The sequence below is a fragment of the Sinocyclocheilus grahami genome, unplaced genomic scaffold (genome assembly GCF_001515645.1).
Source record: "Sinocyclocheilus grahami isolate Dianchi unplaced genomic scaffold, SAMN03320097.WGS_v1.1 scaffold1296.1, whole genome shotgun sequence".
Taxonomy (NCBI): Eukaryota; Metazoa; Chordata; class Actinopteri; order Cypriniformes; family Cyprinidae; genus Sinocyclocheilus; species Sinocyclocheilus grahami.
In genome coordinates, this window is record NW_015506475.1 from 78,453 (window position 1) to 103,452 (window position 25,000).

At 40.7% G+C, this 25,000-nt stretch overlaps 2 protein-coding genes across 3 annotated transcripts in view; both read right to left on the bottom strand.

Annotated features, from left to right (window-relative positions):
• Positions 1 to 833: 833 nt before the first annotated feature.
• Positions 834 to 13,997, bottom strand: LOC107568971 (complement factor I-like). Of its 2 annotated transcripts, none has more exons than XM_016254971.1 (6): positions 13,862 to 13,997; positions 9,184 to 9,730; positions 8,246 to 8,396; positions 7,977 to 8,164; positions 3,321 to 3,428; positions 834 to 959 (listed from the first exon to the last, which is right to left on the bottom strand). In XM_016254971.1, exons 1-6 carry the CDS (start codon positions 13,949 to 13,951, stop codon positions 898 to 900), a joined length of 1,146 nt encoding a protein of 381 aa, XP_016110457.1. In that variant the 5' UTR covers positions 13,952 to 13,997; the 3' UTR covers positions 834 to 897. The 2 variants fall into 2 exon arrangements, with proteins under 2 accessions (XP_016110457.1, XP_016110456.1); XM_016254970.1 differs by lacking the exon at positions 834 to 959 and adding an exon at positions 1,576 to 1,705 and having other exon boundaries at positions 13,862 to 13,996.
• A 4,982-nt stretch (positions 13,998 to 18,979) lies between these two features.
• cfi (complement factor I) overlaps positions 18,980 to 25,000 on the bottom strand; it is a 10,605-nt gene continuing 4,584 nt past the window's right edge. Inside the window, exons 2-11 of the mRNA XM_016254969.1 lie at positions 24,038 to 24,602; positions 22,445 to 22,595; positions 22,176 to 22,363; positions 21,968 to 22,075; positions 21,710 to 21,814; positions 20,984 to 21,040; positions 20,619 to 20,758; positions 20,079 to 20,182; positions 19,718 to 19,998; positions 18,980 to 19,121 (exon numbers count right to left, since the gene is read on the bottom strand). Coding sequence (XP_016110455.1) covers positions 19,003 to 19,121; positions 19,718 to 19,998; positions 20,079 to 20,182; positions 20,619 to 20,758; positions 20,984 to 21,040; positions 21,710 to 21,814; positions 21,968 to 22,075; positions 22,176 to 22,363; positions 22,445 to 22,595; positions 24,038 to 24,602 — 1,818 coding nt within the window. The 3' untranslated portion in view covers positions 18,980 to 19,002. The remainder of the gene's footprint in view (positions 19,122 to 19,717; positions 19,999 to 20,078; positions 20,183 to 20,618; positions 20,759 to 20,983; positions 21,041 to 21,709; positions 21,815 to 21,967; positions 22,076 to 22,175; positions 22,364 to 22,444; positions 22,596 to 24,037; positions 24,603 to 25,000) is intronic.

Genomic DNA, 25,000 nt, shown 5'->3' on the forward strand with positions numbered 1-25,000 from the left:
GCATCCAGAGGGGAAAGGAGGAGGGGCAGACTCATCCAGCGGTGATGGGTCGAGGGGCAGGCGCATCCAGAAGTGAAGGGTCGAGGGGCAGGCGCATCCAGTGGTGATGGGTCGAGGGGCAGGCGCATCCAGAAGTGAAGGGTCGAGGGGCAGGCGCATCCAGTGGTGATGGGTCGAGGGGCAGGCGCATCCAGAAGTGAAGGGTCGAGGGGCAGGCGCATCCAGTGGTGACTGGTTTGAGGGGCAGGCACATCCAGAGGTGATGGGTTTGAGGGGCAGGTGCATCCAGTGGTGACGGGTTTGAGGGGCAGGCGCATCCAGTGGTGAAAGGTCGAGGGGCAGTCGCATCCAATGGTGAAAGGTCGAGGGGCAGTCGCATCCAATGGTGAAAGGTCGAGGGGCAGGCGCATCCAGTGGTGTTTAGTGTGAACAAACAAGTGTATTCCATGACAAATATTGTTTCAGTCGTTTAGTGTGTGTTTTTAATCATTTTAAAATGGTTTAATATGTGTTCATTAGATTATCTACTACTCTGTATCTACTCTGGTACAGTCTGCATGCAGAGAGAGGCTTTGCCCACACACTCTTCTGATTGGCTATGCTATTTGATTGATTTTATTGCATCTGGTTAGGACACGGTGTAGGTATTATAAACGTTAGCATCATGACTTGTGAAGCTGCTTTAAAAGAATGTGAATTGTTTCACATTGGACAATGAAAATTTGATTTGACTTGGTTTTGGTACTTGGTTTATGATGTGTTTTGTTAGTAATTTTATAAAGCATCGTTCAGTAGTTGTTTGTTGTATGGTTGAGTGTCTGGACTGACCAGTAAGGTCTCTTCCCATCCTGCCAAACGTTTGCGGCGTGAATGGTGATTGTCTTGTTTGTACTCATACTACATATTGGGAACGCCACACTGCAGCCGACTCTCTGCAGACGAGCGGATTTCTCTGATCTCTGGAACAACATAAAGGTGATTTATCTGTATGATTTCTTACCTGAAATCATGTGAATACACTCTTAGTCTTTTGTCTCAGACACTTGCTATGCAAAAAATACATGATACATGTATAAGTTGATGAGTTTTTACTTACCTGATGTTGGATCGAAAAAAAAGTATTTCTGCTCTATTTACTACTGCTTTGACAATTTCTGTAACACAATGAAGAGAACACAAAAAACATTTTTTCTGCAACAAAAACAACTTTTGATGTGTTTCAAGCCTGTACAGGGATGTTCCAATCACCCAATAGATTTAACCATCTTAAGAAAGTTATAGTTAACTAAAACTAAAACCAGTGTTATTTTAGTATCATTGATATACTATTATAGTTTTTGCTAATATTTTTAATTATTTTTTTCATTTTTATATTTTGTTTTTACTTTAATTTTAAAGTTTTTGTCACTTAGTTTTATTTATTTATTTATTTATTTTTGTTCTTTTTTTTATATGACTACATAGTTTATTTACTTCCTGTTATTTTAGTATGTGAAGTTAAACTAAACGAAAATGTTAAACTGAATGAAAATGAAAAAAGTTGCCTTGGCAACTAGCTAAAATAAAATTAGTTTAAGGTTTTTATTTTATTATAGTTACCATCGAGTTCATCTTCTCCTCCCAGACAGTCCCTGATTCCATCATTGAAGGTGTGTTTGGGGTATACAGACACCAGATTTACAATGGAACGCCTTGCCTCGACATTCTTCACACAGCAGAAACAGTAAAATCAGGATTATCAGTCTGCTTTATGCCAGCAACAATAAAGTCGTGGGCAGGGGCATATAGCCATCATTTCAGAAGTGAGGGGGACAGAAGTAACAAATGTAATAATACTCTGCCAGTGTAGCAGCCCTAATGGCTTGAAGTTTTGCTGGGCTTGCGGGCATACCTTCAGCAATAGCAGCAATGTAACACTGCACATCAGAGTGTGTGTTGAGGTCATTTTCCCTGCATGCTAGTGCGCTTCATGATTGCGTATCAGCCACCAACACAGTTTTAACTCCTGAACATTGCATGGGGGTGAGAGCTCACGGACTGCTCTGACCTTCTTCTGGCCCGACGGTGGAAACACAGCGTGATTTAAGTCTCGGTGCTACAGGTCTGAGGCTTTTAACCCCACCTGGCCCATTGATGGCACTGGCTCGCACTGGCCCGACAGTGGAAAAGTGGCTACTGTTGCTCATATGAAACATTTTTATGTGGATATGACACAAGTGAGGTACAACACTTTGTTTACAAGAGAAATAATTGGTTCGCAGGCAAATGTTACATCGTGACGTTGCTTTTGGATTCATGCCTTTCAAGAGGTAGCCGATGAGCTCATAAATTTAAATTAAGTCATACGTGGCTTTTTGTTCTGTTTTGCAGGTTGGTCACGAATTTCCACAAATGTAATCATATTTATTTTTCCTTTTCTCAAATCCTCACTGTCTCACACTCTAACTTCGCAGGTTTATTTTCTTGTCGTTCACTTTTAATCTCTGTTTTTGCATCTTTGGTAAAAATAAAAGTTAAACCATATCCTTTTTACTTGCCAAAATGACAGACAGCATTGTTAGCCTAAACTAACCTAATTATTTTATGGAAATCTTATGGGTTTCAGTCTTTATCTCGTCACATTCGATTTCAACACAGTTTGTGCTTGTTAGACAAGGCACGTCAAGTTTATTTTTACGGAGATCGACATGACGTTTGGGGAAAATGAAAGATTTTGTGGAATTAAGAATTCGTTCCTACGACTTAATTCGTTCTCTCATTTTAGTTAAATCATGGGTTATCTAGGGAACAAATTAAGTGACATGATGTGATCCAAGTGCGCACACAGCAGTGAGTTGTGAACAAACAAACTAAAATTATTTGCGCAAAAGATCCAGCCCCGACACGGTCACTCACAACCATTTCTTCATGTCTGCTGCACGTGTTTTGCGCATGAGCCACACGCACCTCAAAACTAAATTGCTTAATCGACCATCATTAGCTTTAATTGATTACATCTCTTATCGACAATTAATCGATCGTCGATTAACCAATGACATCCCTTGTTCAAGTAGCACTGAATACTCCTGATAAAATATCTTGGATGCATCATGCACTGGATGTGTTTGAGTTTTAGATTAATAGGTTTATTTTATATTGACATTGAAATTATAACATTGAAATTAATGTTATAGGTACATTTTATTATTTGAATTATTATGGTTAACAAAATTGCAAATGTAATACATTTCATACAAAAATGTGCTTTATTTCTAAACACTGGCATGAAGGAAACAACTGAAGGGAAAATGAGAAAACAGGAATAATGATGTCAGACTCACTTTGGCAGCACATCTCGTCACTGTTGTCTCCACAGTCATCAACACCATTGCAGGTTTTTCCATAGATTAAACACTTCCCGTTAGCACAGATGAACTTCTTACATTCGCCTACTCAGAGAAAACCCATCAGTGTGAGTGAGAGAAGTGTCAAAACAACAGATTAACATTAACCCTCATCCGTCCCTTCCGAATCTATAACAAAAGTGTCCCTCGCGGGTCAAAATGACCCGAAGGCTAAAAATGGCAATAATTTTTTTTTTGTTCCAGAAATCTTATGTTAAACCATTTTTATAATTTTCTTCTAAAATATTTATGTAGGTTTTTCTATTATTTTTTTGGTGATTTTTAAAAAAATCATATTTACCTTTTATTCTGGATATTTTTAGGAAATATATGCAAATAAGCAGTTTTTGTACATTATTTCACCAAAAGAACAAAGACACAATTTCAGTCCTGTTTCATCAAAAACCAACAGATGGCCTTGGAATTGAGTCACCGAGTGTCTCTGATGCCATCTCGTGGGGAAAAATTACATAAAATTGCATTTTATGGTTACAGCCACTAGAGGGGCCTATAGAACCCTATGGAGATTTTTAACTGAGCAAAACAAGTGAAATAATTTTTTTTTTGTTCCAGAAATCTTATGTTAAACCATTTTTATAATTTTCTTCTAAAATATTTATGTAGGTTTTTCTATTATTTTTTTGGTGATTTTTTTTTAAATCATATTTACCTTTTATTCTGGATATTTTTAGGAAATATATGCAAATAAGCAGTTTTTGTACATTATTTCACCAAAAGAACAAAGACACAATTTCAGTCCTGTTTCATCAAAAACCAACAGATGGCCTTGGAATTGAGTCACCGAGTGTCTCTGATGCCATCTCGTGGGGAAAAATTACATAAAATTGCATTTTATGGTTACAGCCACTAGAGGGGCCTATAGAACCCTATGGAGATTTTTAACTGAGCAAAACAAGTGAAACATGAGAAATGAGATCATCTTGAGGCTTCAATTTGGTTGTTTATGGATTCAAATATATATTGAAACATTACAAAATCCATAATTTGTAAAAAAAAAAAATTTTTTATCTAATTGAATTATAACCTATACATATGTACAGGGATTAAAGTTCTCCGTCGCTACGACGGATTTCCGTTAATTGCAGCGAGTCTATGACAGATTTCTGTCAACTGGAAAAAATGAGATTAAAAGAAACATTTAGGCGCGTTTCCATTACCCTTCAAATTGTGCAAATTGAAAGTGCGAATTGAAAATACGCCTAATGGGAATGCGTCAATTTCACAAAAACGCCAATATATCGCAAAAAAGTTTTTACGCTCGCATGAGGTGGTTTTTCAGGCAATGCAAAAAAGAAATAATTCGCAAAACTGCAATGGAAACGTTTTTTTTGCATTTACAGGTCACATGGCGTATGTAAAAAGTCATGATCATTCTTCAATGTACTATAACCTCCAAGAAACACTTCATAAGTGGCCGCGCTCCAGTATAAAGGGGCTTTCCCTACTATTAATGCTTAGACAATTTACACTGCACACGTCTGCGGTGCAGTGTGGCTCTGATACGGCCACTGAAGCTGATTACGGCCACTCAATGCTTGTGTTTATGATTTTATACAGTCTATGGTTTATTCCATCCGCACGCCACACACGTTTCTGAAGCGGCTGTCTTTGCTGCTTCTGTGAAGATACACGCATATGCCTCCTTTGAATAAATATAGCCAAAATCCCTCCAAAATCCATTGCCATGACTTATCGTGAGAGGCAAAAGGTTACGTTTTAGTCACATAACATCATTTCGCAATACTTTTTTATCGACATTTATAAAATATCGCCAAAGTTTTGCACAAATCTGTAATGGAAACGCGCCTAGTGATTCATGATTAACCCATTCATAAAGACCATTCATTCCTGAATGAATCAGCAGTTCAAACGAATCAATTGAATGAATGATTCGGTGATAAAATTAGTGACTTGCCGCCACCTGCTGGTGGATTTAGTTAAATTTTTAGCGTATAATTTCAGTTATTTAAATCATTTAATATTTCTGTATTCAAAATTTTATGTTTAAAACATTAATCTCCACATGCATTTATGAATTTAATTGCCCTCATGCCACCTCTGAGCCTCATTAAACGTCTGAAAATGTACCTACAAGCCACTTTTGTGTTCTTCTGTGCCACCTCTGTAGTACAAATACATTTTTTATTAATACTAATTTCATATCATTGGTAACTTATTTGTCTTATTCTACTTCTTATTAAATTGTTTTAAATAGAAATTTAAAAAAGCTTATAAACATACATTTTTGAATTTGACAAAGATGAAAATTATGCCATTACAAAAGTAAAAAGAAAATACCCCTGTAAGTCAAATGTCACCTCATATTAGGAAGGATCATTTTTTATTATTGATCAGAAGGTGCTCCTAGATTTTTTAAATTAGGAGGACAAGTGCTCCTAATTACAAGAAAAAAACTGCTCTTACAGTTTTTCTCAGTCACTTTGGTGCATTTCTCACATCACTATTTACATTTGCACAACAGTTAGTTCAACCTCCACAACATTTAGTCATTTGTGCACATCATAGTAGCAGTTTCTTATTTCCTTCGAACAAATTGCAAATGCTTTTGGACATGCATCAATTGCTTGTCATGTCAGTCAAAATTAACTATACTTGTGAATGCTGAATAGTCATTCCATATAAAAGAAGAAGCAGCCAAGTACATAGGCGGATCCCTGATGAAATCAGGGCTACAATTGTGGCTCATGTTGTCAATCACGGCCTCACGATGGCTGAGGCTGGTCGAAGGGTGCAGTCAAATGTTGGGAGAACCACTGTAAATTCAATTATTCAAACATTTCGTCGGGAGAACAGGTGTGTATAAATGGACAGTAATTCAGCACTAAACAATCTGCACTGCACTACTGTCATACATTTCAATCTGGCAAAAGGTAGAAGACGTGGAAGGAATAGCATTGGACAGAGAGCAACCATTGATGTCCCAGGCCAACGAGGAGGGAATATTACTAGGTGTGCAGCCATCTCAGAAAACGGCGTCTTGGTCCATACAACACACAACATCTGCTGACTTTTTAGACACTCTTTACAGGGACATAATCCCTGAGAATGAGAGGGGTCTAACTGGAGACCATCTGAGCAAGCATGTTGTTGTTTTGGATAATGTGCGTTTTCACCACTCCGATGTCGTCAGACAGTGGTTTGCAGCACATGATAGGATGCTGGTGGCATATCTCCCTCCCTACTCACCATTCCTAAATCCAATAGAGGAGTTTTTCTCTTCCTGGAGGTGGAAGGTATATGACCGGCATCCACATACCCAGATGGCCCTGCTAGCGGCCATAGATGCAGCATGTGATGACAGGTGGATTCACCACTCGAGGAGATACTTTCCTCGCTGCATTGCAAGAGAAGTAAAAATGTGAAACATACATATTCAGTGTCTTGTACTCAGTTACCTCACTAAATACAGTAATGTGTAACATTACTGTATTTTTTCAAATGGCTGTGCAAATGGTATATAGTGCTGTCTCGAGCATTTTCAGGTAGTGTCACCAAGATCTGACTTTTTCATTGGAAAACATTGACAGAGTAAACTGTAATAATGAAAACATGACAGCCATTTGACTATCTTGTTCATAAACAATGGTGTCAGGACTTTTCATCTTGATGACACTGACACTTTCATTGACATGAATACTTGCTTTTGAGGAATGACCTATCCATTTTGAGCAAGTGACACGCTTTTGCAGGTTATCAACTAGGTTTTGCAGTTTGTACTAATTGTTTTGAGAACTGCATTAACCGTTGTGCAAATGTAAATAGTGATGTGAGAAATGCACCAAAGTGACTGAGAAAAACTGTAATCTGTGTGTGTGACAGGTATGGCTGTGGAATGGGGTTTGGCTGAGTAAAAATTTCAGTCAAAATATATATTTTTTTGCTTTAGCCCCTGTATGTATATTCATACAATTTCATAAATATATTTTTAAAAATATGATATAAATCCATTGGTCTCCACCACAGCGCTCAAATTTAACTAAGTAAAAAAAAAAAAATGAGCAGAAACTTTTAGCCCCTGTATGTATATTCATACAATTTCATAAATATATTTTTAAAAATATAAATATGATATAAATCCATTGGTCTCCACCACAGCGCTCAAATTTAACTAAGTTAAAAAAAAAAATGAGCAGAAACATGAAACATATTATAATGTGTTCTATGGGAGTGTGTATACCATGTGTGTGTTTGTGCATCTGTGTGTGCACTCGTGTGTGTGTATGTGAGTTTTTTCTGCATTGGGAATATTCTGTAGTCTCAGCCCTTCGTTTGGGTATATATCTTTACTGGATTGTCTCAGATTTTGTATATAAAAAAAATCAAATGTAATAAAAAACGCAGTTTTCTCGTAAATTCCATTTATTCCTATGCAGGTCAAAATGACCCTTTTCCCGGTGCAAGTGTGACAAAAGTAAAGAAATCTTGGACCGGTACGATCAACACATGATTCTTTAGAATTTTTTTGAAAATCAGTTTCGGGTCAAAATGACCCAAAGGAACAGATGAGTGTTAAACATTAACATGGTGACGGCATCCGAGAGGAAAGGGCACCTGTAGGTTCTTTATAACACTTTGCGACGGCCACCTCAGTGTTTTCTGTGATTGACTCTGGATTATGGATCGTACACTCGGCCAGTGAGAGCTCAGATCCCATGCAGCGAATCCTCATACACTCATTTGGCCATTGAGTAGCTTTATCAAGAGATTTATATTTGATTTTAGACACATTCTCTGCTCCTCTGAGAGACAGAAAGAACAATGTAAGCAAACAGTATGTGTTGAGTCGAGAGAAAGGACGTCTTGTGTGCAGGTGTGTTTACCTGTCGACATTCAGAGGGTTTCGACAAACCACATTTGCTGCAGCCATATTCCAGTCTTTGCCACATACCAGCATTTTCCCCAAACGAGTGTTTATCTCGACCACGTTATTAAACCTAGAGATGCTCACAGTTACATGCACCTTGTCTCCCGCTGGACACAAACATTAAGTTTCAAGTTTTAAAGTTGTACTTGTAACTTCTTTAGAAAATTATCTTTAAAAAAAACAAGACACTGTTATGAAGAGCCTTTAACAAAATAATTCAGGTTTGGAGAAATGTAGCACTGCATCAGTGTCTCAGCAATGGATGCTCTGCAGTGAATGGGTGCCGTCAGATTGAGAGTCCAAACAGCTGATAAAAACATCACAATAATCCACAAGTAATCCACATCACTCCAGTCCATCAGTTAACATCTGGAGAAGACAAAAGCTGAAACACATCCAGCATTACAACGCTTTTAACTAATATTTAAGTCCATAATCCATAATAACACTTCCTCCAGTGAAAAAGTCCATCTCCTGTTGTCTGTCAGATCAAAATCCAGCCACATATTAGTTTAGAGCTGTTTAAACAGTGCTTGATCTGTGCAGATTTCTCTCCTGATTCAGACCAGAACACTTTTTCACTGGAGGAAGAGTTATTATGGATTATGGACTCGCATTTTAGTTCAAAACGTTTCTTTTGTCTTCTCCAGATGTGAACTGATGGACTGGAGTGCTGTGGATTACTTGTGGATTATTGTGATGTATTTATCAGCTGTTTGGACTCTCATTCTGACGGCACCCATTCACTGCAGAGCATCCATTGCATATATATAGATATATATATTTTTGTATTATTAAAGAACTCGATGTTTTAAGAAAAGAAAATGTTTTAGTTTTAAAAGTTTAATCACAAAAGTTTTTACTCTGATTAAAGTTCAAGTCTTCACGTCTCACCTTTGCAGGATGAGCTGAAGTGTGAGAAAGTGGGCGTCTTGGTTCTGCAGGAGATGGCGTTGGCTTGACACATGGAGTAATACACGGATCCGTCCAGAGTACAGGTGTTTTTCAGCCGTGGACATTTGTACGGCATCTTACAGACACACTGTCCTCCGATGCATCGCCTCCATGGAGGACAAAACACTTTAGAGCAAGACAGCCATGTGTATTTCTGACCCAGACACTGGGCCGGACCCAATAAATCCTCATCAAGTACTTTTGGGGGTTTGGGATTTGAATCAGTTTTGGGTTGTGAGTCGGTGTTGGGATTTAAATGTTCTGATAAAATTTTGGGTTTTGGAAATGCCAATGGTGACACTGTTTGGTGGGACTCTAGTTCAGAGTTTTCCCCCAAAAGGTCACCAGTTTTTTCCTTCAAGCCTAAATCTGTTTTATTCTCCAAGTCCACAACTTTGTTCCTCCCTTCCAAGACTAAATCTTGTTCTTTCTCCAAGTCTGCATGTGGATTTTGCTCTGACTCAGGCTCTGGTTGATTCTCCAGACTCTAATCAGATTAAATAAACTTTAATCAAATGGAAAATATGCATCAGTCCATTAACATGTTACTGTAGTTGAATAAATAATAATAGCATGCTATCAATCTCAATAATGTAAACACTATTTATAGGAAAATTACCGTTGTGTTTTGGGCAGGAGAAATGAAGAGAAAAAAACGTGAGATTCATTCGTCTATAGTAGTCGAGCACATTTACAATGTCAAAATATATCTTGTTCCCTTTCAGTCGGTCACTCTCGATGTCACGCCGGATGACCGACGAATTGGGATCTCACTTAGAGAGACAAATCTACTTCGAGTGTAAACTAAACAAGCCAATGAACATTGGCATGCGATTATTGCATCCAGCTGCCGCTGATCACAGTGTGAGTATAAGCAGGCAGCAGATGCAGCGCATATTCAGCTTTTCGCTTCGGAGCCGAGCGATCACATCGTTCTGCTCCTGACTACTCTACTGAGAGAAGAAGACTGAAGAGTTCAGCGCGCTCTTGGAGAGCTCTTCGTGTTGGCGGTACGGCGCTTCAGCGGTGGTGGTTTCCCGTGTCGAGTGGGTTGCACACAGAACTCCGCACCGCGGGGGATCTCGCGCTACGAGCGACGAAGGTTACGGCGTGGTCTCTGGGTCGTGCGATGTCCACTATGGCGGTCCAGGAGCGCCATTTCTGACTGTGACTGGCTGACATGCGCGATACGGACAAGACACGATTCTTGAAGTCCAGGTCAGCCTTTTCGGTGACACGGTGGAGAACTTGCCCAGCAGTTCTCCGCTGACCAAAGCAGACTGAGGCCATCAGGTACATCCTGCCCCGGCATGCAGCTGCTGCTGCGCCATGGAGCCGGTCGCAGGGCAGCCGCCCCGCTCGTCCAGGCCCCCGCCAAACCTGGTGGCAAGCGAAAGCGCAAGAGGCCCTGAGACGGGCAACCCAGAGGGGGAGGGACCTGCTCTTCAGGAGATGGTAAGCACACCACTCCCTCCCCTGGAAGAGGGCCGGGTGGAGAATCTTTTCATCTTTTTCTGCCACTGTCCTCTCGGTCGGTGGCAACAAAGAGCAATTCCTCTAACAATTCCTCTATTTCTGGGTCCCCGGGTTGTACGGGGGGTTGTGGACGATCCAGTGAGTATCACACTCACCCTCCTCTCTCGCCAGTGAGCAGCAGTGGGCGGATCGGGAGGACGAACCAACGGACTACCCACGCACACTCTGCTCGAATGCAGGTCAGTGTTAAACACACTCAGACCCTGCCTTGGACCGGCTACGAGACGCCCGGGCCGGGTCCCTGCGTTCTTCCACGCTGCCCCACTGCGGGTATGCCTGTAGTTCCGTTGATGCCACTTGCGCGGTGTCTGGGAGCCTGGCTAGAGCTACCCAGCCCGTCTCGATGGCTCCTTCGAACCGTCAGGCTCGGCTATGCGATTCAGTCGCCCGGCGTCCCCCCAAGTTCAGTGGCATCCGCTTCACAACAGTGAAGGCGGCCGATGGTCCTGTCTTGAGGGCGGAGGTCGCAGAGTTGGAATCAGCTTCCAGAAGAGATCAGATGTGCTAAAACATTAGTCACATTTAAATGCAGACTCAAAACTCATCTGTTTAGCTGTGCATTTATTGAATGAGCACTGTGCGATGTCTGAAGTGATTGCACTATATTATATGTATAATCGTTTTCTTAAATTCATTTTAAACCTCTTAAATCAATTTTTTTTAAATAATTTTCAAAGTTTTTAAATTCCTTGTTTTATTGTTGTGATTATTGTTTTTATTTTATTTTATGTAAAGCACTTTGAATTACCATTGTGTATGAAATGTGCTATACAAATAAACTTGCCTTGCCTAGTCCGGGACAACACGGCGACTGCTGCGTACATCAATCGACAAGGTGGTCTGCGCTCCCGTCGCATGTTACAACTCGCCCGCCACCTCCTCCTCTGGAGTCAGAAGCATCTGAGGTCGCTTTGTGCTGTTCACATTCCTGGGCTGCTCAATTGGGCAGCCGACGAGCTATCTCAAGCTGCGCTCCCGGGAGAATGGTGACTCCATCCCCAGATGGTCCAGATGGTTTGGAGACGTTTTGGAGCCACTCAGGTAGACCTGTTTGCCTCTCCAAAAACCTCACACTGCCAGTTGTTCTTCTCCCTGACCAAGGGAACACTCGGCACTGGCACACAGCTGGCCTTTGCAAATATGCATTTCCCCCAGTGAGCCTCCTTGCACAGATACTGCCCAAATGCTCCTCGCGACAACCCCTCCTTGGCCGATTCCTCTGAGGAAGGATCTACTGACTCAGAGATGGGGCACCCCTTGGCACCCACGTCCAGACCTCTGGAAACTTCATGTCTGGTCCCTGGACGGGACGTGTAGGTTCTAAATGACCTACCTCAAGAGGTAGTTGAAACCATCAATGCAGCGAGAGCACCGTCTATGAGACACGCCTACGCTTTGAAGTGGAACCTGTTCGTTGAGTGGTGTTCTTCTCACCGAGAAGACCCCTGAATATGCCCGATCAGAGTCGTGCTGTCCTTTTTGCAGCAAGGGTTGGAGCGAAGGCTGTCTCCCTCCACCCTCAAAGTTTATGTCGCTGCAATCGCTGCTAACCACGACCCCGTAGAAGGGAAGTCGCTGGGGAAGCATGACCTGGTTGTCAGGTTCCTTAAGGGGGCGAGAAGGCTAAATCCTGCACGGTCCCCCTCTATACCCTCTTGGGACCTGACTCTAGGGCTCACAGCATGTATTTTCGGTCAACGATTCGTGCCTAGAGTTCAGGCCGGCTGACTCCCAGGTAACCCTGAGGCCCTGGCCCAGCTATGTGCCCAAGGTTCCCTCTACTCCCTTCAGGGATCAGATGGAGAACCTCCAAGCGCTGCCCTCGGAGGAGGCAGACCCAGCCCTCGATCCCAATTTGTCGGTCATCCGAGGGGACGTCGAGAGTGACCGACTGAAAGGGAACGTCTTGGTTACGTATGGTAACCCTCATTCCCTGAAGGAGGGAACGGAGACGGCACGTCCCGTCGCCACAGCTCCTGTACCACCGCCGAAAGGTCGGGTCATCGGCTCGGCTCCTCAGCGAAAACCTGAATATGCTCTGCATCTGCTGCCTACTTATACTCACGCTGTGATCAGCGGCAGCTGGATGCAATAATCGCATGCCAATGTGCATTGGCTCCCTTAGTTTTCACTCGAAATAGATTGGTCTCTCTAAGTGAGATCCCAATTCGTCGGTCATCCGACGTGACGTCTCCGTTCCCTCCTTCAGGGAACGAGGGTTACCATACGTAACCGAGACGTTTTTCCTCAGAGGAAGAAAGTCATACAGGTTTGAAAGGACATGAGGGTGATTAAATGAGTGAACTATCCCTTTAAACTAGAAGAAGACATGTCACATAGGTTGCAGGATATGATTACAAATAATATAGAATATAATATTGTTGCAGTGTTTTCCTTGTGGCAAAGCTTGGCAAAGCATTGAGACTTTTTCTGACCTGCATTGAAAATATTAATTGTTCAAAGCTTTTTACATAGTCATCTGGTGGTCAAAAGGATGAACAACACCAAACAAATTTTGTGTCTGAGTGTGCAATTAATTCTTCCTGAACTTTTTATTTATTTTATTATTATAATTTTTATAAAGAATTCTCAAAGTCAATAATCCATTCGGGTGTATTTAGACTAAAATTAGTAAAAATATTAAGCATAAAATCTGTGATATCTATTTAACCATGTCCTTCAACTTGGGATCATTTTGGATTTGTTTATAAATTATATATTTTTCATGTTTCACTATTTTGTGTGTGTGTGTGTGTTTTTGGATATCATATGTTTCCTATAGATTGAAGTAAAATCATGAAGTAATTTCAACTCAAATCACATGTGCATGTTTTGTATTTATTTGATAAGCTGCCGTGTAATAAGTGGGCGATACTAGAACTGATCCTGATCACGTTGTTTGTTTTGTTAAATCTTTTGCAATCCTTCACATAAGGATGCTTTACTGGAAAACAAGACCACTGTGATCAAGATTACGCTGTGTAGAAAGATCGTCATAACCCATTTTCAGAGTTAATGAGATGAATTACTCTATTAATCATTGAATGATTCATTTAATTTGATCAGATACACAGAAACTCACGGCGGTTTGGAAGAGAAGGCACGTGAAGAAAAAAACAACCCTCATGACTCCTGCAGCTCTTTTTCTAGATGTCTCTGTTCTTCTCTTCATCCTGTCGATTCTGATTAACCGCTCTCAACAGATGCCTGACATCAGACTGAATCAGACAGACAGGGAGGAGAAAAACACCAGTGGGAGGAGAAACACAGCAGCCTCTGCCCGGAAAGGTCAAAGCGGTTGGTATTGCGTCAATATCAGTTTTGCGCTAGTCAATAAAAACTGTTTACTCAGTCAATAAAAACAAGGCTACAGAAAGATAGCTACTCACATGAGCCAAGTAACAAACATGAACTAAATAACATCAAATGTGATAAACACCCCAATATTCATATATGTTTTCAACTTAAAAAGAAGACTAGTCAGGGAAAACTGAAAGTGCAGCAAGTGCATAAGCTGAGGAATCGGAGGAAAAATTATTTCTGAACCCTAAAAACTTTACTGAATCAATTCAGTATTTCAACCTTTTTTAAATGAATTATAGATGTTTCGTCAATGAACCAAGAAGGAATTCTTGAAATTGTCCAGATCGCCTTAACTTCTTGTTTGTGTGCTTGAGGTATACCAGCTAACAGGGAATGTTCTCCACGTTCTGGCAAGGTTCTCTCAATGTTAGGAAAAATTTCTTAGTGTATCACAATGTTCTTTAAAGTTATCTGAGGCCTGTTTCAGAAAGGAGGTTTAGTGAAAACTCCAAGCAGCAACCTCCCGCTCTCTCTTGTGAAGCCAGCACGGAAGTGACTTAAACTGTAATTCATCAACTGGCTGCAAAAGGGAATCAATCCCATAGACTCCCCATGTTAAAATGCCTAACTTTACAGCAGAAAAAACACGTTTACAGCTAATTTTGCCCTTCATGAAAACTGTGAGGGGGGTGGAATTATTTATAACTCATCCGTTTAAATTATATTAAGCCTTAAAGTTGTGCATAATTAAGGGCGTGGCCACTTGAGTGACAGATGGATTGCCGCTGCTGTCACCACCGTCGAGCTAGGTGGGCATGGCTTCAGCAGCCAGCTCTGAAAGAGAGGTAAGTTATACTCAGTTACCATGATAACTTACTCTGTGAGTCTAACCTGGTCGGGAGCAGGTTTTCTTCATTAAACCCAGAGTTTATTTCGGTCTACTCTGCCTTTTAAAAGCGTAAGCGGTTTAAATCATTCATTCATGCTGCAAAAATGCTTTTAGTATCTTTGTTTTATTTCAAGTACAAATATCGAAAAATTCTTAAATCTAAATGCATTTATATACAAGTAATGATATACGATATTTAGTCTTGTATCCTGGGGGAAACAAGTGCATTTAAATGCATTTTAAGTAATACAATTACAATTATTGGCCATAGGGCAAGAAACATAATCTTAATGCAAATGGAAACAAGATTTTTTTTTAAATATATTTTTCTTACCCCATTGGCAGATAATTTGCAAAATAAGAAAAATGTTTACCTCTTTGAAAAATCTTTTCATAGTCGTGGTGCATGCGCTAAACTCAGAGTCGATTGAACTAACTCAATTCAACTGTTCTGAACCTGAAAACATCTCTCTTACGTATGGTAACCCTCGTTCCCTGATGGAGAGAAAGGAGACTGTCCATTACTGAGAATGTCGAAGTCCATTACTAGGGGTCGCTCTACTACATAGGGAAGGTTTCTGTGATGTGCTCCGCATGTGGGGAGAACTACCAAGCACAGAAACAAGACAGATCAGATGTCCATCTAAGGGAAACACTGAGTCCTGATAAGGGCAAGGCAGTGGATAATACACATATGAGGCCACAATAGGAGCCACTACATATGGAGCACCAATCTATTACGAGAGATCACGCGAGGGATCCTACATGTAATAGATTCAAGTAGTGAGTTCCTCCGCAAAACTCAACTACACAAGAAGTGCTAAGTGATGGAAGGGTAGTCCAGGGTTCCTAAGAAGAAACTGAACTGGACTAAATAAGCGCAATATTTCACCTCAAAAAAGGGGAAGCGCTAAGCAAGCTCTACACCATACCAGCCATCTACGTTGAAGAACTAGTGTTCAACGTCCTAGATGAAACTGGTTCCATTCTCAGATTATAAAATCTTGCAAATGTGTTAGGTGTAGCCCAACCTGCAGCTTTACAAATGTCTGCTAGTGAGTGCAGGGCTGAGGCTGAAGAAGCCGCGACGCCCCTGGTGGAGTGAGCCCTCACTCCCAGTGGGCATGGTAAGCCTCTGGCCTCATAGGCCTTAAGGATAGCATCCACAATCCAGTGGAAAATCCTTTGTTTGGAGACAGGATTCCCCTTCTGCTGACCTCCGAAGCAGACAAAAGCTGTTCTGAAGATCTGAAACCCTGCGTGCGTTCCAAATAAATGCACAGGGCTCGCACTGGGCACAACAGAGCCAGGTCAGGGTCCCCCTCCTGTCGGGGAATAGCTTGCAAGGTCACCACCTTATCCCTGAAAGGAGTGGTGGGGACCTTGGGCACATATCCAGGCCAGGGTCTCAGGATAAAGTGAGAGTCTGCCGGTCCGAATTCTAGGCACTATTCGTTAATGGAGAGAGCTTGGAGATCCCCCACCCTCTTAATAGGAGTGAGTGCAGTCAGGAGGGCCGTCTTCATAGAGAGGGCACCGAGCTCAACTGACTTTAGGGGCTCAAATGGATTTCTCTGTACGGCCTGAAGGACCACAGATAGATCCCAAGAGGGGATGAGGCGCGGCCCTGGAGGATTTAGCCTCCGGGCACCCCTTAGGAATCTGATAACTAGATTGTGTTTCCCTACCGATCTGTCGTCTATGGTGTTGTGATTAGCTGCAATGGCAGTCACGTACACCTTCAGTGTAGAGGCAGACAGGCTTCTATCCAGGCCTTGCTGGAGGAAGGAAATGCCCTTCGAGAGAAGGGTAACGATCTCCGCTCAAAGAACATCAGCATCCTCGCCTCTCACAGAGGTGAAGAGAATGCCACTGAACTTTGGCGGGCGTCTAGCAAACTTAATCGTGTAGCCGAGCGCCGTGACTTTCGTAGCCCGGAGGGCATAGTCAGTCGCCGAGCACAGTTCCTGCAAGACCTCTGGGTTGGGACCGCCCTCGTGCAGCTCTTTCAACGCCTTAGCCTGGTAGACCTGCAGGATGGCCATGGCGTGCAGGGCGGACGCAGCTTGTCCAGAAGCTGTGTAAGCCTACGCCACGAGGGACAAAGAAAACTTTCAGGCCCTGGATGGGAGTCTCGGATGGCCCCACCAAGTGGCGGAATTTTGCAGGCACAAGTGCACCGCAATAACTCTCTCCACCTGGGGGACCTCGGTATACCATGGGCATATTTTGTTAGCGAGGTAGAAATGTTAAATGACTACTAAACTACAATGAATTTCTGTATGGAGAAAATTGTCTGAAAGTGTTTTTTTTTTTTTATCTCAAGTTTAAAACAGGCCTGTAATGAGAGGATACAAAAACACGTTTGCATTTTCAAGACATAAATACAGAATCTAGTTTTTGCAAATCTAGTCTTAATGACATTTATATATGGTTTAAAATCTGATTTCACATTAGAAGTGTCTGCTGTGTGAATGAAACATAAAACATTTAATTTCACAAAATCACCACAAACTACAAAACACTTAGAAACAAAAAAAGAGGCAGGACTGAGCTTTTAAAATTGCTTGATAATCAGAATTTTAATAGCAACATACAAATAGATTCATCATATGACGATATTTTCCGTCTGTGTCGTTACCGGGCCTTGCCTTCCTCGTGCTATCGTAAAATTCCTACTACCCACTTCTGAAGTCGTAATTACGAGTTTGTTTCGCTGTCGGAAAGAATAGGAATCACGGTATCTAAGACATTTCATCAATATGCAACGAATTGTGACTAAAACGCAGCGTTCCGTTTGTTGCCAACTATATGAACAGTGTACTAGTGTATACATTCATTACGCTATTTATATAGTCAGCTTGCTGACAATTCTTAAGTTTCGGTCAAGTAAACATTGTTTTTACTGTGTAAAATTCATACTATATGGTTATTTATCACATCTAAATCACAAATGATAATTATATAGGCCTACGTAAATATACAAGACTGTAATCTGTATATCTCTGAAGTTATGGCTGCTTTCACATGCTATTGGAATTATCGTAAATACGAGTTTAGTAGGTTCATCATATGACGATATTTTCCGTCTGTGTCATTACCGGGCCTTGCCTTCCTCGTGCTATCGTAAAATTCCTACTACGCACTTCTGAAGTCGTAATTACGAGTTTGTTTCGCTGTCGGAAAGAATAGGAATCACGGTATCTAAGACATTTCATCAATATGCAACGAATTGTGACTAAAATGCAGCGTTCCGTTTGTTGCCAACTATATGAACAGTGTACGAGTGTATACATTCATTACGCTATTTATATAGTCAGCTTGCTGACAATTCTTAAGTTTTGGTCAAGTAAACACTGTTTTTACTGTGTAAAATTCATACTATATGGTTATTTATCACATCTAAATCACAAATGATAATTATATAGGCCTACGTAAATATACAAGACTGTAATCTGTATATCTCTGAAGTTATGGCTGCTTTCACATGCTATTGGAATTATCGTAAATACGAGTTTAGTAGTCGGAAATTGGACATGAACGGCCTCTCAAGTCGTTTTTACAACTGGAAAACAGAACATTTTGATACGCGTGTTTCTGAGTTTGGGTGGGTCATAAACTCTAAACACGGCGGAGGAGAGAAATATAGCCATAATATTGTAAAGTTTTATTCATTTTTTCCCACAACATCTTCATTGCTTTCTCTTGTCATTACAGTGATGTATATTTATGTGTTTAAATAACCATTTGTTGCAAATTGTATAAAAATGTGTCTTGTACATGCCAAAAATAGCATATTTGACCAAAGTCAGCAAGTTAAATATTTAGAAGGCGCAGTGAATGTTTATATGGTTACCGATGCTACATTTTATAAAAAATTCGTTGGATATTGACAATGCATTTTGGCTTTAATAAGATTTCCCCAATAAATAGGCAAGAATGAACTAATGAATGAGCCATTCTCCACGATCCCTGTTCTTTCGGGCAACAAAGTGCTTGAACGTGACAAACTCGCAATTACAAATTCAGAATTACGATGTACACATACCTGCGCACTCCATTCCAGGAAGGAAACGGTCCTTGTAAAAATTCTGGCAGTCGCTGATAATCGTCACATTTGCCCATTTTAGAATCGCTGCTGATAACCCCTCTTCAAACAAACAGACAGAGAGATAATAAGACCTCAACTTTACCACCACTGGAGTTAAAAAAACTCAATATAAGACCAGTTAACGCAACACTGTAACAACAAACACCAACATTATAAACTTGACTGCAGTTGGATTTAGAATGTTGGGAAACAGAATTGTCAAACTTCTCTTAAGGCTAAAATACATGACACAACTTTTGCCCAGATTTGCAGTTGGCGAAAGTTGCTGAAAGCCTCAGAATCTGACTTTTCTTTAGCCTCAGACTATGATTCCATCCAGTTGGAAGATTTCAGATATATTTCATATTTTGAGCCGGTTTTAGAACACGTTTTCATTCGTCATGCTTTTTCGCAAATGCATGGCGCATTCTTATTTTTTTTTATGCAATATTTATTTATGCAGTGTTTGCAAAACATGTGACTGCCACATGAATGCAACTCTTTATTTTTCTGTCTCTCTCTCTCTCTGACCAGATGTAAATATATGAATGCAAATCCAGAGCTAGAAAAAAATGGTCATTCATAGTTCTATAACTTTTTTAGTGAGTCTATGGAGATTTTGATTTCTGTGCATTATTTGACATGTAGAGCCGAACCTCTATCGCGGCCCCAGCCGGAGATGGTGCAGGTGTCGTTGGGCTGGAACTGTTGGATGGACCAGGGCACGCAGACGGCTCGGACCGCGGGATTGTCCTGCATGCACTTGTCTGAAAGATTCAGCTCCTCTAGCTGCACCAAAGCGATGTCGTTCGCGTAGGTTTGAGGGTTATATTCATGATGGATGATGATGTTCTTCACCGGGATGCTGTCTGTCGTCGACTGCTTACGATGCTTCATCCAGAGAGAGAACTTGATTCGGAAGGACTTCGGTTTGGGCCTAGAGACACACAAGCATACAGTTGGTTTTTAGTAGTGGTTCCGTACAGTTTGATCAAAACGTGTGCTGATTGGTTGTACCTGACGCAGTGGGCGGCGGTCAAAACCCAGCAGCCGCCCAAATACGCCCCTCCGCAGTGGATCGTACCTTCATCCTGAACGGCCACCTGCCACTGTATCTGAGTCTATAAAAGTCACACGCAGAGGTCATTCCTTACTGGTTGGCATTTGTAAACTTAATAAACTTAATAAAAATAATAATTCTTTATGTGCTGCCTAGTTAGATTGTATTTGTTTAGCGATTAAATTACATTCCAGGTAACACAGGTACGTCTGCAAGATGTCTGTTAAAGATCTCTTCATCTGGAAAGCATCTGCTGTGCACAAACATCTGATAGACGTTGCTAAGATGTCAGTTTTACATCATAAACATCTTCTAAACTTCTATTTGACATCTGATAGGAAACGTCCTATAGACGTATCGCAGATGAGCAAACACTCTAAAAAAAAGCGTCTTGCAGATGTAATGCAGACGTCTAATAGACGTCTCCGTGATGTACGAGTGCTATCTATCAGGTTATTGTCATATCGACTTTTCGGTTTTTATTTCTCAAGACTGACCGGTAAGGCCTCTTCCCCTCCTACTAAGCGTTTCCTGCGCGTACGGGAAGTCGCATCGTCCTCCTGTTTGTACACATACTCCATATTGGGAACGCCGCACTGCAGCTGGCTCTCTGCAGACAAGCGGATTTCTCTGATCTCTGGAACAACATGATGGAGGGCGTGTGAGCAGATGTTGATTCAGCTGTATGATTCAAAACTAAACACACCAGCCTGAACCTCTGGATCCCGTGGATTCGCTCCAGACGCCGACTACAATTACTAAACTTCAGACTTTGACCAGATCTAGAAGGGGATCCTCCAGAGATTTGTTTTGCTGAAGTCACAGACATTAGATGTGACGTTTCAGATGAGTTTGTTCTTACCTGATATCGGATCGGAAAAAACGTCTTCCCCTTTTTTAGTTTTTGTTCCATTGTTTTCTGTAACACAAAGGAAAGAGCAGAAACGTGTAACAAAACTTAGTGTGTAACAAAAATACTTCTGATCGGTTTGAAGTTTGCAAGTACCTTCTTACAATTATTATCACTGGACTATTCGTTTAAAATTGACTTTCTTTCTTTCTTTCTTTCTTTCATTAATCAGTTCTTTCCCTCATTCTTTCCCTCTCTTGTTTGTTCGTCTTGTTCTTTCTTTCAATCATTCATTCAGTACTATCCTTCTAATCGTGTTGCACTTTCTTTCTCTCGTTCTTTCTTTTGTTCTCTGTTCTTTCATTCTTGTTCTTTTTCTGTCTTTCACTCTCTCTCTCTCGCTCTCATTCTTTCTTTCAATAATGTCCTTCCTTATTCTCTCTTTTTCTTGTTCTTTCTGTCTCTAGTTTCGCTTGTTCTTTGGTTCATCCGTTCTCTAGAAAACAAAAGCACCATACTTGTAACGTGGTTGTGTGAAGAAAACCGATGTGGTTGATTTAAAACATTTTTTTTTTGCAATTAAATTCACATAGATTTCTCTCCTCAGGACAAATGAGTCCTGTCTGACTAGGACCTTTGATGAACCTGAAGATTTCTCGAGTTAAAAGCTGTTTCTGCATTCAGAAGCCGAATCCTGAATATATTGAGCAGTAATGAGATCTGAAAGAGTTCACTGACCATCGAGTTCATCATCTCCTCCCAGACAGTCCCTGATTCCATCATTGAAGGTGTGTTTGGGTATACAGACATCCGATTTACAATGGAACGCCTTGCCTCGACATTCTTCACACAGCAGAAACAGTCAAATCAGCATTATCAGTGCCCTTCACGCCAGCAACGCTAAAGTCATGGGTTCAATACAGTGTTCGGTTCTAAACGGTGACATGAAGGGAAAAACAGACAGGATTGTGTAAAACACGAAGCTGTCAGACTCACTTTGGCAGCACATCTCGTCACTGTTGTCTCCACAGTCATCAACACCATTGCAGGTTTCTTCATGGCCTAAACACTTCCCGTTCACACAGATGAACTTCTTACATTCGCCTACTCAGAGAAAACCCATCAGTGTGAGTGAGAGAAGTGTCAAAACAACAGATTAACATTAAACATTAACATGGTGACGACATCCGAGAGGAAAGGGCACCTGTAGGTTCTTTATAACACTTTGCGACGGCCACCTCAGTGTTTTCTGTGATTGACTCTGGATTATGGATCGTACACTCGGCCAGTGAGAGCTCAGATCCCATGCAGCGAATCTTCATACACTCATTTGGCCATTGAGTAGCTTTATCAAGAAATTTATATTTGATTTTAGACGCATTCGCTGCTCCTCTGAGAGACAGAAAGAACAATGTAAGCAAACAGTACATGTTGAGTCGAGAGAAAGGATGTCTTGTGTGCAGGTGTGTTTACCTGTCGACATTCAGAGGGTTTCGACAAACCACATTTGCTGCAGCCATATTCCAGTCGTTGCCACATACCAGCATTTTCCCCAAACGAGTGTTTATCTCGACCACGTTAAGAAACCTAGAGATGCTCACAGTTACATGCACCTTGTCTCCCGCTGGACACAAACATGTATGGAAAAGTTGAATACTTTCTAATCACACACCAGATCATCTGACATTCTTAACCCTTGTATTATGTTCCGGGACAATTTTGACCCGAACACCTTTTTGAGTTGCTGGAAGTACTGGTTAAGCTAGGATTTTATTCTTGAACTTGCATGATTGTTTCTCATTTTGGCCTGCAAAGTTTTGGCATTCTGACATTTCGATTCCGGTAGTGATGTTAGTGGGTCATTTTGACCTGCAAATGTAAAATAATTTTGAAAAACGGTGAATTTTATGTCGTTCTTTTTGCAACTGCTGTCTGACTATTTACATTCATGCAGTTGGCTGACATTTTTGTTTGAAGAAATGCACACTGCGTTGAATTTTTAATCGGTTCATGTTTGTGAATTTTGCTGGGAATCAAAAATATGATCTTTACGTTGCCATGCTCACTGATGCACTTCTGGAAAGCACCAAAAAATGTAAACGAGTAAATTTTGAAATAAATACATTTGTGACCCTGGAGCACAAAACCAGTCATAAGGTTCAATTTCTCAAAATTGAGGTTTATACATCATCTGAAAGCTGAATAAATAGCTTTCCATTGATGTATGGTTTGTTAGGATCGGACAATATTTGGCTGAGATACAACTATTTGAAAATCTGGAATCTGAGGGTGCAAAAAATCTAAATATTGAGAAAATCATCTTTAAAGTTGTTCAAATGAAGTTCTTAGCAATGCATATTACTAATCAGAAATTAAGTTTTGATATATTTACGGTAGGAAATGTACTAAATATCTTCATGGAACATGATCTTTACTTAATATCCTAATGATTTTTGGCATAAAAGAGAAATGTATAATTGTGACCCATACAATGTATTGTTGGCTATTGCTACAAATATCCCCCAGCGACTTAACACTGCTTTTGTGCTGCAGGCTCACATATAAAAATCTAATAAATGTTAAAATACTGTTAATAATTTGCACATTTTGTGAAAAGCCATTACAAATACAGCTTTAAAAATGTGGGAGAAGTATTAATGTTAGAATTACTGTATTTACATGTTTGTTTTTTTTCATAGTGTAATTTTTGGTGAATTGTGTTGAATCCAATGAGGGTTGTTTTGACCTGGAACATTTGTACCCAGACGTTTAACATAAAACAAGGGTTAAAAATAAATTTCCCTATTAGACCTGATCAATCTCATGTCAAAGGAGAGCCCCCAAAATGGTTTATTCTATTTCTCGAAAGCATTTAGGGTTAGATAAATGCTTTTCTAAAGCACCTAGACACCAATGCAGGACCTATCAAGACACATCAAGAACTTCTGTTGAACTCCAAAGAACCATATAGCAACGTAAGAACTTACTCTGGAAAAATGGTTCATCCATTTTGTTCGTTAATGCCATACTAGATTGATATTGATAACGTAATATTTTTGTTTTCACCTTTGCAGGATGAGCTGAAGTGTGAGAAAGTGGGCGTCTTGGTTCTGCAGGAGATGGCGTTGGCTTGACACATGGAGTAATACACGGATCCGTCCAGAGTACAGGTGTTTTTCAGCCGTGGACATTTGTACGGCATCTTACAGACACACTGTCCTCCGATGCATCGCTTCCATGGAGGACAAAACACTTTAGAGCAAGACAGCCATGTGTATTTCTGATCCAGACACTGGGCCGGACCCAAGACATCCTCATCAAGTACTTTTGGGGGTTTGGGATTTGAATTGGTTTTGGTTTTGGTCCGTGAGTCTGCTTTTGGTTCATTTTCTTCAGTTTTCTTCATTGGCTGGTGAGCCGAGTCTGAATTTGGCTTTGGCTTCAAGTCTGGCTCTGTGTTTTCCCCCGAAAGGTCACCAGTTTGATTCTTCAAGCCTAAATCTGTTTTATTCTGCAATTCCACACTTTTGTTTCTCCCCTCCAAGACTAAATCTTGTTCTTTCTCCAAGACTGCACGTGGTTTTTGCTCTGGTTCTGTTGGTGACTCAGGCGCTGGTTGATTCTCCAGACTCTAATCAGATGAAATAAACTTTAATCAAGTGAAAACTGTACAACAGTTCAAGTCTTAATTCATCTTTACACAAATTAAGGTCCTAAATGTGGCCCTGGAGCACAAAAGCAGTCATAAGGGTCTTTTTTTTTTTAAATTGAGATGTATGCATCAGCTGAAAGCTGAATAAATAAGCTCTCCGTTGATGTATGGTATGTTAGGATCGGACAATATTTCGTTGAGATACAACTATTTGAAAATCTGGAATCTGAGGGTGCAAAAAAATCTAAATATTGAGAAAATCATCTTTAAAGTTGTTCAAATGAAGTTCTTAGCAATGCATATTACTAATCAAACATTAAGTTTTGATATATTTACGGTAGGACATTTACAAAATATCTTTATGGAACACGATCTTT